General features: G+C 47.7%; 1 protein-coding gene across 1 annotated transcript in view; it reads right to left on the bottom strand.

The window, feature by feature from the left end:
- TBC1D2B (TBC1 domain family member 2B) overlaps window positions 1-13,287 on the bottom strand; it is an 83,738-nt gene that overhangs the window by 7,184 nt on the left and 63,267 nt on the right. Inside the window, 3 exon segments of the mRNA XM_010378661.2 lie at window positions 1,464-1,649; window positions 7,744-7,861; window positions 11,266-11,760. Of these exon segments, the coding sequence (XP_010376963.1) occupies window positions 1,464-1,649; window positions 7,744-7,861; window positions 11,266-11,760 (799 nt within the window).

The raw sequence follows: 13,287 nt of genomic DNA on the forward strand, positions 1-13,287 counted from the left end.
AACCTGGGGAAAGACAATTGACCTGAGGGGCAATCTTCTCTGGCTAGGACAAGACTCCTTTATTATAGGAAAATAAACTCTGGTGGTTTTCAACAACACATCAGCCCAAACCAAAAATCTCCTTATAGGAGATCTTTGTGGAATCCTTTCATATTCAGAGAACACTTCTAGTCAATAAAGCATAAGGAACAAGCATAAGGAATCATTTTAAAATAAAACCAAAACCAAAGTTTTCTGATTCTGAAACTCTTAGAAAGTCCCACCTACAGAGGCTGTTTCCATCCCAACTAGTGTACTTTTGAAGATAGGGAAGGAGATTTTTTTAAATTTTATTTTTTTAATTTATTTTTTTTGAGATAGAGTCTTGCTCTGCCACCCAGGCTGGAATGCAGCGGTGCAATCTCGGCTCACTGCAACCTCTGCCTCCCAGGTTCAAGTGATCCTCCTGCCTCAGCCTCCTGAGTAGCTGCGACTACAGGCGCCTGCCACCACACCCGGCTATTTTTGTATTTTGAGTAGAGGCGGGGTATTATCATGTTAGTCATGACGGTCTCCATCTCCTGACCTCATGATCCGCCTGCCTTGCCTCCCAAAGTTCTGGGATTACATGTGCCAATTGTCTCAGCTATTTGGGAGGCTGTTTTTTTTTTTTTAAATTTGTGTTCGGGGTACATTAGAGGTTAGAGGGAATGGACTCCTGGTAGTCTTGCAAGTTCAAGCAGTTTTGGAACAAATTGCTTTTCCCATATCTAAGGGCCTGTGCCAACCTGTACTTTCTCTTAGTTTGTTTTCCGGGTCTTGCTATGTTGCCCAGGCTAGACTTTAACTCCTGGGCTCAAATGATCCTCCTACCTCAGCCTCCCAAATAGCTGAGACAATTGGCACATGCCACTGTGCCCAGCTAAGGTACAGAATAAATTGAGAAGAGTAACTAGAAGACTAAGGGGGCCTCTACTCCATTACATACACCTGTTTATACAATTAGGGTTTAATATGTAAATGTATTCCTTATTCAAAAACTGATTTTTAAAAAAACATACAACAGAGTGGGTGGGAGGCTCATGGGCAGTAAGGCTCTGAAGTTGGCTCCCCCTCGTTAGTCCCCCTCATTAGTCCCCCTAATCCCCTGCTTATTAGATCTCTGGGCCTCCATCTCCTCCTCCATATGATGGGGTAACACTACCAGACATTTGACAGATGGTGAGGCTCAGGCTCCAACTGTAAGTCACAGCTCCCAGCGCCTATCACAGGGCTTGATGTGGGTTGAATGTTTCTGATACATGAACAAATGACTGTGGTTTACTGATACCCTGGACCCAGCTCTAGTCAGGCCATGCTGAGATCCCGTGGGCACCGTGGTAATCCTCACAAGTTCCAGGCAAGACGGCTACTCTACCGCCACCAACGCTGCTGACGGTTGTCAAGCATGTATATCTGAAAATAGCTGAGCTGAGCTAACCCACCTTTGGTCCTTCATAAAGGAAAGAGTCCCATATTTTAAAGAGGATGTCACTAACGACACTATCAACAAACACCACCAGAAACCAGTTGAAAGTGATGAGGGTGTAGTCAACTTTGTACTGTTCAAAGTGGCCATGCAACCGAGGCAGCTTCTCACTCATGAGGTCTCTGAACACCCGCTGGTCCACCTGGAGAGGGAACAAAGGGGAGAAGTGTATGGGGCCTGCCAGGTCACCGGGTAAGCAGACAAACAGACACACAACCTGAGAGCCTGGGGGTGGATCCCACGTGACAGCAGCACAACTGTTCCAAATGCGCCATGGGGTCCATCACGGAGCCAGACTACCATGTTCCAGCAGCGCTGACCTTGTGTGCTGCAGGTACACACTCAGTGTCTGCTAAACACATGCTTTCCACAGGGCATGGGAGTGGGGGTGTCTGTGACCTGAAACCAACTCTTGCACTGAAAATGCCCCGGGAAATAGGCCACTGCAAGGAGCAGGTGGGACAGTCAGCCTTGCCAATCCACATGTAACTACAGGAGACGTTGACACAAAGGGCCAAAAACTGGAATCCTGGGCAGATGGGAGTCTTGAGTCAAAGAGGAAGCAGCATCACCACATCTGTTCAACAAACATTTGCTGGGCTCTTTGTGCAGTGGGGGTGGCAAGGACTCTAGCATCACATGGACCTGAGTCTGAATCTCAGCTCTACCACTTACTAGCTGGGTGGCTTTTAGCAAATTATGGCCTAATTGGCTCTGTGCCTCATCTGGAAAATAGTTAATTACCTCTCTCTTACTGGACTACTGTGAGGATTAAATGAGGCTTATATAAACTACCCATCGCACGACAGACAAGCAATACCTGGTTACCGCCACTCTGTGTCAGGCATGGGCCCAGCGCTGGGCAGAGCAAGAATAAGGTTCAACCCTGACCTCAAGGAGTTAAAAGATGAGAGGGGAAGGCCAGACACATGGACCAACCTAACCATGGCCAGGCCCTGGTAATGATGTGTTCATACAGCCCTGTGGAACCACGGACAGGGCCCGGCCAAGCCCTGAGGAGAAACCGTTCCTACAGCCAGAGTTCAGGCTTCCAGGCAGGAGGGCTGGGAGGTGAGGCAGCACAGCCAGGCAGAAGCTGGTCACAGACACCCCTGAATCACACTGAGGAGTCAAGACACTATCCTGTCAGCCAGGGGCTTTCTTAGCCTTTGTCTATGACTCACAAAAAAACATGCATCTTCAACCATCACCCAGTCCACGTGAACCAGTGCGCATGTGTACAAAACAGAAATAAATGTTTCACAAAACAATACTTAACCTCACACAGCGGACTACACTTTGATGCTTTTAATTCTAATCAATTGGATTTGATGGGAAAAAGATAAAAATAAAAACCTAGTACCAACCTACTAAAACAATTTCTCTATCCATAGTGTAAAAAACGATAGTCATCCCTTGGTGTATACACAAAAAGCTAGCCCTCCATATGAGAGGGTTTCACATCCTGTGAATACTGTATTTTCAGTCTGTTTGGTTGAAAAAATCCACACGTAAGTGGACCCATGCAGTTCAAACCCACGTTATTCAAGGGTCAACTGTACGTACTTTCCCATACTTCATGCCCAGTCAGGAGCTGCCTTTAGGGAGGTGTAAAGTGGCAAGGGAGACGGACAGCTCACTGTTAAGACCAGCTGACGATGACGTGATTCATTCAGCCTGGAGGATCCAGCTGAAGACGTCCGAGAGGGAGGGGCATATCAGCTGGCCCTGACGTGGGAGGAGATCCTTGTACACATCTCTTCTCCGAACTAGGAGGCAGACTGTGCCTCACTCTTCAGGCTGCCCGGCTGCTTGGCGGAGGGCTGGTGTGGAGCAGGCTGCCAGGGAACGCTTGCTCTGGCCTCTGTTCAAGTTTCCTTCTCCACTGAGCTCTGGAGGACATGGAATGACTGTGTCATTCATCTCTGTCCTCAGCACCTAGCAAGGTCCTGGCACAGAACATGCACTCAAAGGATGGAATGAATGGAAAAGCTGACAAGCATGTGGACTGCAGTAGCAGTGGACACGGGGCTCAGGCACTTGATTCTGGCAGGAGGCAGTTTGACAGTGATTGGCAAAGCCCAGTGCTGAGGGTCGACAGCACACACAAAGCTATCCGCATTTTAAGAGCCACCTTACACAATGGCCATCGATAAGCAAGAAGATAATTAAACATGTTCTAGCACCCACCTGATGGAATATTAGGCCACCAAATAGGATGGGTACACAGTATAAAATAACATGGGAAAATGCTCATGCTATAATGTGAACCAGCCAGGATACAGTGTGCTCTCAATTTGGATACCTATATGAACTAGGGGAAAAAAAGCAAAAGGAAATACATCAAAATGCTAACCATGGTTCTCCAGTTGGTAGGATAACAGGTAATTTTCATTTTCCTCCTAACATCTTTCTACATTGCCTGACTTCTCTTTAGTGAGCATCTATTACTTGTATAGTCGGGGGGGCGGGTGGTAGGGATAAGTCTCCTTAGAATTTACATTTATGTTTATGTGACAATGTGATGCAAATTTTATCTTAAATCCAGAAATTTAAAATAAGTCTTTCCCTATAATAATACTACCAACTTTTATTGAGTTTTTACAATGTTCTGAGCATTACATTCAACTTTTTTTTTTTTTAGACGGAGTCTCGCTCTGTCTCCCGGGCTGACTGCAGTGGCCGGATCTCAGCTCACTGCAAGCTCCGCCTCCCGGGTTTACGCCATTCTCCTGCCTCAGCCTCCCGAGTAGCTGGGACTACAGGCGCCCGCCACCTCGCCCGGCTAGTTTTTTGTATTTTTTAGTAGAGACGGGGTTTCACCGGGTTAGCCAGGATGGTCTTGATCTCCTGACCTCGTGATCCGCCCGTCTCGGCCTCCCAAAGTGCTGGGATTACAGGCTTGAGCCACCGCGCCCGGCCTTTTTTTTTTTTTTTGAGACAGTCTTGCTCTGTCGCCCAGGCTGGAGTGCAGTGGCGCGATCTTGGCTCACTGCAAGCTCCGCCGCCCGGGTTCACACCATTCTCCTGCCTCAGCCTCCCACGTAGCTGGGACTACAGGCGCCTGCCACCTCACCCGGCTAGCTTTTTTTTTGTATTTCTTAGTAGATACGGGGTTTCACCGTGTTAGCCAGGATGGTCTCGATCTCCCAACCTCGTGATCCACCCGTCTCGGCCTCCCAAAGTGCTGGGATTACAGGCTTGAGCCACCGCGCCCGGCCTACATTCAACTTTTTTTAATGCATCATCTGAATTCAACCTCGAATAATCTGTGTGAGGGGGTATTACTCTCATCTTACATATGTGGAAACTGAGGCACAGAGCTGTTAAGTGATGTGTCCAAGCTCCACAGCTCACAGGAGGTAGGGCCTGGGTTGTGACCTACTACATGTGACCCTCCACCCAAGTTCCTAACCAAGGTGCTTGGCCACACTTCAATGGAATTAAGAAAGATCAGTGCTTCATTTTTCTTACTCTGAAACACTGAGTCACCTGATATTTTAAATTTGAATCTTTGAAAGCTATTAGCTTTCAGGTGCCCACGAACACACAAAACTTTCTTTACTGACTCTCTAATCCCACCCGACTGACTACTGCATCTTCCTGTTGCTATTTATTTCCTACACACCAATGCAACAGAACAATACATTTCTTGGGTAATTAGCAAGTGAAGTGATCACAGGGAGACCAGATGAGCTTCTCCTGGGATCCACTGACATCTGCGAAACTGGGACAGGGACCTTAAGGGGGCAGCTGTGGCTAAAGTCCACCCTCTGGGAAGGCCAGAGCTCTGACTCTCTTGCCACCTTCCTGTGATGTTCTAGGCACTGGCCAGAGACGGGCAAGCTTAGGCCCAGAGCTGCAGAGGCCTGAGTTCAAACCCCAGCTCAGCCCCTCAGCAGTGGCACCTCAGGCAAATTGCTTATTAGTGTCTTCGGCTCCCAGTTTTCTCCCAAGTCAAATAGGAAGACTGATGCTCAAGCGTGCAGGGCTCTGTGCAGTTGTACAGCTGCTGGCACGGGGCCAGGGCTCAGTAAAGGCCAGCTCCCCTTCCCTGGTCAAAGACTAGCTCATTAAGTTCAAACATTTACTGCGTGGGGTGCCAGGCATAGAGGAAAAGGAAAAAGAAAGAAAAAGGAAAGATAGGGCCATGGCCCTCAGGTACCACTGACTAGCTGGAGGACAAGCAGGCACACAAGGATGATCCAATCAGGTGGCTGCTGTCCCAGAGGCCTGCACCGGAGCAGCGGGAATAGCAGCAGGGCCTCGTGCCTGCCTTGGGGCAGGGAGGACCACTCACAGAGGAGATGGTCTGTGTGCTAAGGCTGCACAGGAGCTTCCCAGGGAGATGAGCAACGGGATGTTGTTCCAGTAGAGGGATTACGTAGGAAAGTACCCAGGGGATGGGCATGCCCAGAGAACATATGTCCCATCAGCGGGCAGGAAGGAGGGCCCTGGCAGCATTCGAAGGCATCTTTACCCTGAGGAGCCCCAGACAACAGCAGCAGAGGGACGAGACTGAATGCCTGAGTGAGACAGAGGTTAAACTGGAAGAGTGGGCGAGTGGCAGCAGGAAGAAAGGAAAGAGGCAACTGCAGTGATGGAGAGGGGACGGTGGTCCCACTGTGGTGAGACGGACAAAAAGGGACACAGATGTAAGCTTCCAGGCAGGTGGCAGCACTAGAAATGGTGACGACAGGGATACAGGGGAAGGAGGCAGGAGTCCAGGATGGCTTGAGTTTCCAGCCTGGGGAGCTAGAGAGGTGAGGAGCACAGGCGGAAATAGGAGGCAATGATGATGACCCTCCCTCCAAAGGCAGAAATGCAAATGCAAAGAACACTCGCTCAGGGTCCAGCCAGGAAAATGGAAATCCCTCTAAATATGTCACTGAGTGAATGTCATCCAGGGGCTGGCCACACCGTTGAGAGAAAAGCTGAGAAGCCAAACAGCTGACGGCGAGGCAGCCCAGAGTTATAGCAAGGGCAGAAAGCCACCCTGTGGGGAGCAATGAAGGGAGCCAGTAGGGTCAGCTGTTGGTACAGAGGAAACACCAAACAGGAGCTGGGCACAGAGGAGACAAAGCCACCTTCAGAGACAGTGCCCGAGATGGGGAGAGGGAAAACCCCTTCAGTCCCTCCTGTCACCCTTCAGTCTCCTGCCAGCACCTCTCGCTGGCCTGCGGGGCCAGGCCTTGTGACACTGAGTGATGTAGGAGAAGGGCAAGGAGAGGCTGTGAGCAGGTAGGCCAGGTGGGGGCACAGACCTGGAGAAGAGACAAGAGACAGAGTAGGCACACACGGGCACAGTGGCTAAGATAGAAGCTGCCTGAGGCTGGGCCACATGCAAAGGGCCGGCTTATGGGGAAGCCAGTGTCGGCAGCAGCCCCAGCTCAGCCTAGGGATGATGCAAGGGTCAAGGATCTGGTCCAGGGCCAGGACCGTCCCAAGCAAAGATAGAAACACTGGGCTCTCCCAGCCCTTATCACCCTGCCCTGGCCCCTGGCATCAGACTCCAGGTGTGGACGGCACGAAATGCGCCACTCAGACCCCCACTGTGGGAGGTGACTGCAGGCTCTGCTGCTGCCCCTCTAGTGCATCACCACATTCATTTCCAGCAGCAGGGCATGGGTGCGGCAGGGGCACGAATGCAGCCCATCTGTGTAGGTGGGTACCTTGGTCACTGCCCTTGGCTTGAGGGCTCCCCACTGGCCCTGCCCAGACTTCCTCAGGACTTCATGGTGGTCACTGCACAGGGTCTGGGACTCTTCTCCCCATCCTCCTCCCTTCCTGGGACTGGAGCTTCTCTGTCCCTTGTCCTCCACAGGGGCTCCCCCACGCCAAAGTCTCTGGTTTGTCTCAACCCAGCCCGACATCTGTTTCTTGAGAGCCTGAGCTAACACACCAGTCACCCAAGCACGCCTGGATTATGACTCAGCCCGCTGGTAGGCCTGTGTCCGGGGAAGAGAGCGCAGAGCAGTGAACACAATGTTAGGCCTGCAGGACGGGTCTGTCTCTGCTGGTTCGCAGGGGGCTGAATGAACCCAACTCGGCCTCAGTCACAAACAGCAGGCCATGACTGGGGACAGCCTCTGAGATGTGGCCTGCTGTCTTCAGGAATCAGTCTCTGAAGTCACGTACACAAAGCAACCCCCGACCCCGACCACAGGTTTAATTCAGGTCACATTTCAGCTGCAATTCTAAAAGTGACGACTGAAACACAGAATTTTCAGAACTACCTGGGATCCTAAAAGAGTCTTTGTATAATAGTCTCGGGGCATGAAAACTTCCACTATGGTAACGAGACACCAGAAAGCATCTTCTTGTTCCAGGTACAGGAGGGCCACTGCCACCAACCTACAAGTAAAGGGAGGACAAGATGAGAGCCCAGGCACAGGCAGCTGCTACCACAGTCTCCACAGAGACCATCTGCTTTAAGCCACTTTTTCTCCCACGGCCAAAACTATTTCTAGTTCTCCAATAAAGAATAATAAGGACCTGGCTTAATGGCTCACACCTATTATCCCAGCACTCTGGGCAGCCAAGACAGGAAGATCACTTGAGGCCAGGAGTTTAAGACCAGCCTGGGCAACATAGCAAGACCCCTTTTCTAAAAAAACAAAAAACAAAAATCAGCCAAGAGTAGTGACGCACACCTATAATCCTAGCTACCCAGGAGTCTGAGGCAGGAAGATCACTTGAGCCCAGGAGGTGAAGGCTACAGTGAGTGATGATCACACTACTGCACTTCAGCCTGTGCAACAGAACGAGACCTTGTCTCATTAAAAAAAAAAGGGTGGGGGGGCCGGGGAAGGCACATTTCCTAAAATTTGAGAAGCAAAGCTACTTTTCCCCACTTTCATTTGGTTTTTGTTCAAAGGTGAAATTGTTTCCCAATGATCAACCAGCCTCATTAAAAAAAAAGTTTTCATTATAACACTTTTGCAAATGCAGCTGATTCTTTGAGTTCATCAAGAAGTTCCAGATAACCCTTTCATACACAAAAAATCCAGATGTGAATGTAAGTAACAAAGAAGACAGGACGGTTTAAAACAGCTTTCCCAATACCATCTTGCTTCCAGGATGAAGGAATAAAATGGGCTGCAGACAAGGGCACCCCAGAGGAGCTAACGGTGCTGTGTCCACTGCATGCACAGCAGGGGAGGAGGACCATGTGTCTCAGTTGCTTTGTTGTTCATAACGGAAACGGGTCAGCTATTTACATGCTGTCACTAATCAACAGCCCTGGTATGGCTCCAAGTGGGAATCTGGAGCAGCAGGATGGAAAGGAAGAGGTGAGAGATAGGCCTCCCTCTACTCAGCTGAAACCCAAAACTTCTGCCCATCATACGAAGCTTATGAGCAACACTCATGGGAAAACCCCTGAAGCCATTTCTCAGAAATTTGTTCCTTAGATAAAACTATAATGAACTCATCTCAAATTAAATGGAAAAAAAGTCTGGGAAGAGGATGTCTCAAGTATGCAGGGATGGGATGGAAAGGAGAATGGTGACCACTGGCAGAGACAGAGGAGAGAAAAACAAGACACGCAAGCAGAGACACCAAATCCACAGGACTTGATGGTGCCAGGAGAAAGGGTAGAGAGTCTGAAAGTGGCAGAGCCTTTGAGGACATCACTTAAATTCACCAGTATTCCAGATGATAGGCCTGAATCACCATCATCTAGACAAGGCTACAGTTGTCCTACTCAAGTTCTGGGTGCTCAGAAGGCATGGACACGTACCAAATACTTAGAAGAAAAAAATCCCAAAGAATTACAGCTCAGAGGTTTTAATGGTGATGAGGGTGGAGGTGTAGAGAGAAAGCTTCAATTATCTGTAAGTATCATTTATGTAGGAAAAAACTGATTCCATGACAATGCCAAATAAATGGAGCATTACTGTACCCCAAACAGGCACACTCAAGTCCTTACCAGGATGCTTAATTTCAGGGGTTTCCAGCTTCCAGGAATTTTTAGATTGAGTATACAATGTGAATGGTGGCTTTAAGCAAAACAAAACTGCTTTATTAGGCAGGATGTTACTTACAGGCTTTTTAAAAATGGAGAGTGTCTAGGAGTAGCTATAGTCCGTTTCACCTTCTGAGGGTACACAGAGAGGCTGCCCTATCCTCACCACCACAGAGACAATGACTTATTGAAAACCATTTGGTTTCAGGTCTTAACCAAATAACATTCCAGCTTAAAACCCTTTCTTCCTGCAGTACTCTCATTTCAGACACAAACAGAAAACCCTTACCTGGAGGTCAATACCTGGCATGGAGCAGAAGCAAAAGGGCCTGTGAGTAGCCAGAACAAATGTCAGTACTCAGAACTCCAGCTCATGCACAGCTTACAGAATTCCTAAGGCACACATGCAGAGCTTTTTCATTCTCACTTTATCCGTATCTTTTTTTTTTTTTTTTTTGAGACAGGGTCTCACTCTGTTGCCCAGGCTGCAGTATAGTGGTATGATCACAGCTCACTGCAGCCTCAACCTCCTGGGCTCAAGCGATCCTCCCACCTCAACCTTCCAAGTAGCTGGGATTAGAGGCGCATGCCACCATGCCCAGCTAATTTTTTTTTTTTTGACAGAGTCTCCCTCTGTTGTTCAGGCTAGAGTGCAGTGGCATGATCTTGGCTCACTGCAACATCTGCCTCCCAGGTTCAAGCGAATCTCCTACCTCAGGCTCCCAAGTAGGTGGGATTACAGGCATGTGCCACCATCTGGCTAATTTTTGTATTTTTAGTAGAGATAGGGTCTCACCATGTTGGCCAGGCTGGTCTTGAACTCCTGACGTCAGGTGATCTACCTGCCTCGACCTCCCAAAGTGCCGGGATTACAGGTGTGACCCACCGCACCCAGCCAATTTTTTTTGTATTTTTTGTAGGGACGGGGTTTCACCATGTTGCCCAGGCTGGTTTCAAACTCCTGGACTCAAGCAATCTTTCCACCTTGGCCTCCCAAAGTGTTGGGATTACAGGTGTGAGCCACTGCACTGGACCTTTATCCTTTTTTTTTTTTTTTTTTTTTTACAAACTTGATTACCTACTTTCATAACACAGAAATATAAATGGACAACTGCAAGGACAGCAGTAAGCAGAAAGTGCGCGAGCCATGTAAGAAGCAGTCAGTGCAAAGTCCAGTGACAGGAAGAGCTTCGTGGGGAGCAAACCTCAGTCCTCCTGAGGTCTTATCCCATCCCTACACAGCTCAGAAGGATGAGCCTGGATCACCAAGAAAATGTGAGAGGCTTTTCAGCGTCCTCTGCCTATGGAAGTAGGGAAGTATGCAAGACCTGTTAAAGGTTCTAGTTTAAAAGGAAACAAGTTTAAGTCCATGAAGGGCTAAGTTTCAATCAGCTGAATAATTGTCTGGGGCAACTTCTTGATTCACAAAAAGATCCTGTATACTGCATAAACAAGGGGTGACCACCAATTTCCACTCCATGCATTACAAACTAATAAAATCAAACTTCTGATCAAAACCCAAGTGTGATGAGAATAGCAAAAAATGAGACTCCAGTAGTTTCAAATGAATTAAACTCTTGTGTTCTTAACACTTTCTGAAAGCATGTTTGTTTCTCTCAGTTCTTCTAGAACTGGGGACACTGTGTCATGAAAACTGGCTTGTTGCAACTACTTTTTTCTCTTAAAATATTGACTTTTCTTGGCCAACCAGGAAGGGAGGGAGCTGCCAGGCAGCACCGGTGCCTACAAGTTGCCTAATGGCAAATGGGAACATTTTGTGCTGTGCCCCCACCTGTTTAGGCCTTGGCAGTAGCCGATGTCTGGATTCCGCCAGGAGAAGGCGAGGAGGACGTTGCGTAGCTTCTGTATGCCTTCTGAGGTGGGGCAGGAGTAATGTTTGTTGTTGGGCAGAGTTCGCAGCAAGTCCAGCTCAATCTGCTTGGAGGCCGGGTTCTGTTTCTCCAGCGCCTTCTGCAGCAAGGTCTGGAAGTGGCCAGGCTCCGTGCTGTCCTTGAACTTCCTGGTGTGACGATCCACACACCACTTCCATACCTTGGAACGGTGCTCGTGGGGAATGCCCGCACGGACAAGGTTTTTTAATTCTGGAGAGCACATCATCTCCCTGTTCACTGTACTGGCAAAATAGTTTTCCCACTTGACCCCAGTGGAGACTTCCTGGTTTTCTGTGAGGTAGAGAGTCTTCAGATCCAACGCGCGGACCTTGGCGACCAACTTCTCTTCCTCGTCATCCTCAGGTACAGTCCTGAACCCATAAATATCATATTCACTGTTGATAAAAAAAAGGAAAAATTAAAATGACAAAGTTTTAGCAACAAAAACCAACGCAACGGAAATAGAGAGTCTAGAAACCAAATTATGCACATGTGGTACTTTGAACTATGAGAAGCATTTCAGATCAGTGAGGATATAATCAACTTCTCAGTATATAAAGCTAGAATGACTATCTATATGGAAAAATTAAATTAGATCTCTACTTGATACCATACAGGGAAAAAACCAATTCCAAATAGTTTAACACTGAAAATATGAAAAGCATGGAAGAAAACGCAGGCAACAACACAAAAACAAGACTGATAAATTTGGCTACATTTATGCGTGTATATGTTTCTTTATCATATATATACTACATATGTATAACTTTATGCTTAAAAATATCATTTTAAAATATAAAAAAATGAAGAATGTATTTATAAGCTATTAGGGAAAAAGATGTTCACGTCCCAGTTCCTGGAACCTGTGGCTGTTTTACGTTACATGGCAATAGGAATGTTGTTAATGGAATGTTAATGCAGAATTTAAAACAAGGAGATTATCTGGGATATCTGGGTGGGCCCAAATATCCTCATGAGCCCTTCAAAGTGGAAGAGTCAGTCAGAGAAACGTCAGGCAGGAGAGATGGGAGGCGTGAGAGGCGCTGGACCTGCTGCTGCCCCAAAGATGGGAAAAGGGGCCCCGAGCTGAAGAACGCAGGGGGCTCTAGAAGCCGCCAACCACAGCTGACAACCAGCAAGAAAACAGCGACCTAGTCCTATAACTGATTGCAAGGAACTATATTCCACCAACAACTTAAATGAACAAGGAAATTAACTATCCCAGAACCTTCAGAAAAAATGCAGCCCTCAATTAAACCTGGATTTTAATCCAATGAGACCCATATTGGGCTACTGACCTTCAGAACTATTAAGTGACAAATTTGTGTTGTGTTGTTTTAAGCCACTATGTTTACAATTTGTTGTACCAGTAAAAGAAAACTACTACAAAGGCCTTTCACACACTACTGCTGAGCGCAAACTTACCCAAGCACTTTGAAAATCAGATCTAGCAGAGTTAAAGGTATGTATTTTCTACACACCAGGAATTCCACTTCCAGTCTGCACCCTAGAGAAACTCTCTCATATGGGCACATGGGAATATGGACCATGATAGTCCTTGCATCACTGTAACAAGGAAAAATGGAAAGATCTAAATGTCCTCCATGAGGGGAAGGAATAAAGACAAGACACCATGGTAGATTCATACAATGATCTTCTACAAAGAAGGTAAACATGCTCAGTCGTGTGTGTCTGTAGTCCCAGCTGTTTAGGAGGCTGATGTAGGAGAACTGCTTGAGCCCAGGAGGTCCAGGCCAGCCAGAGCAACAGAGTGAGACCCCATCTCTTAAAAAAAAAAAAGCTCGGGAGTTAACTTGTATTAACCTGGATAATTTCAGAAAATAATGTTGAAGGAAATAAGTTTCAAAATGATACGTATCTGGGATTAGTACGTATCCAGTCAGAAATACATACTGAAGTGT

This window comes from Rhinopithecus roxellana, chromosome 5, assembly GCF_007565055.1.
Source record: "Rhinopithecus roxellana isolate Shanxi Qingling chromosome 5, ASM756505v1, whole genome shotgun sequence".
Classification (NCBI taxonomy): Eukaryota; Metazoa; Chordata; class Mammalia; order Primates; family Cercopithecidae; genus Rhinopithecus; species Rhinopithecus roxellana.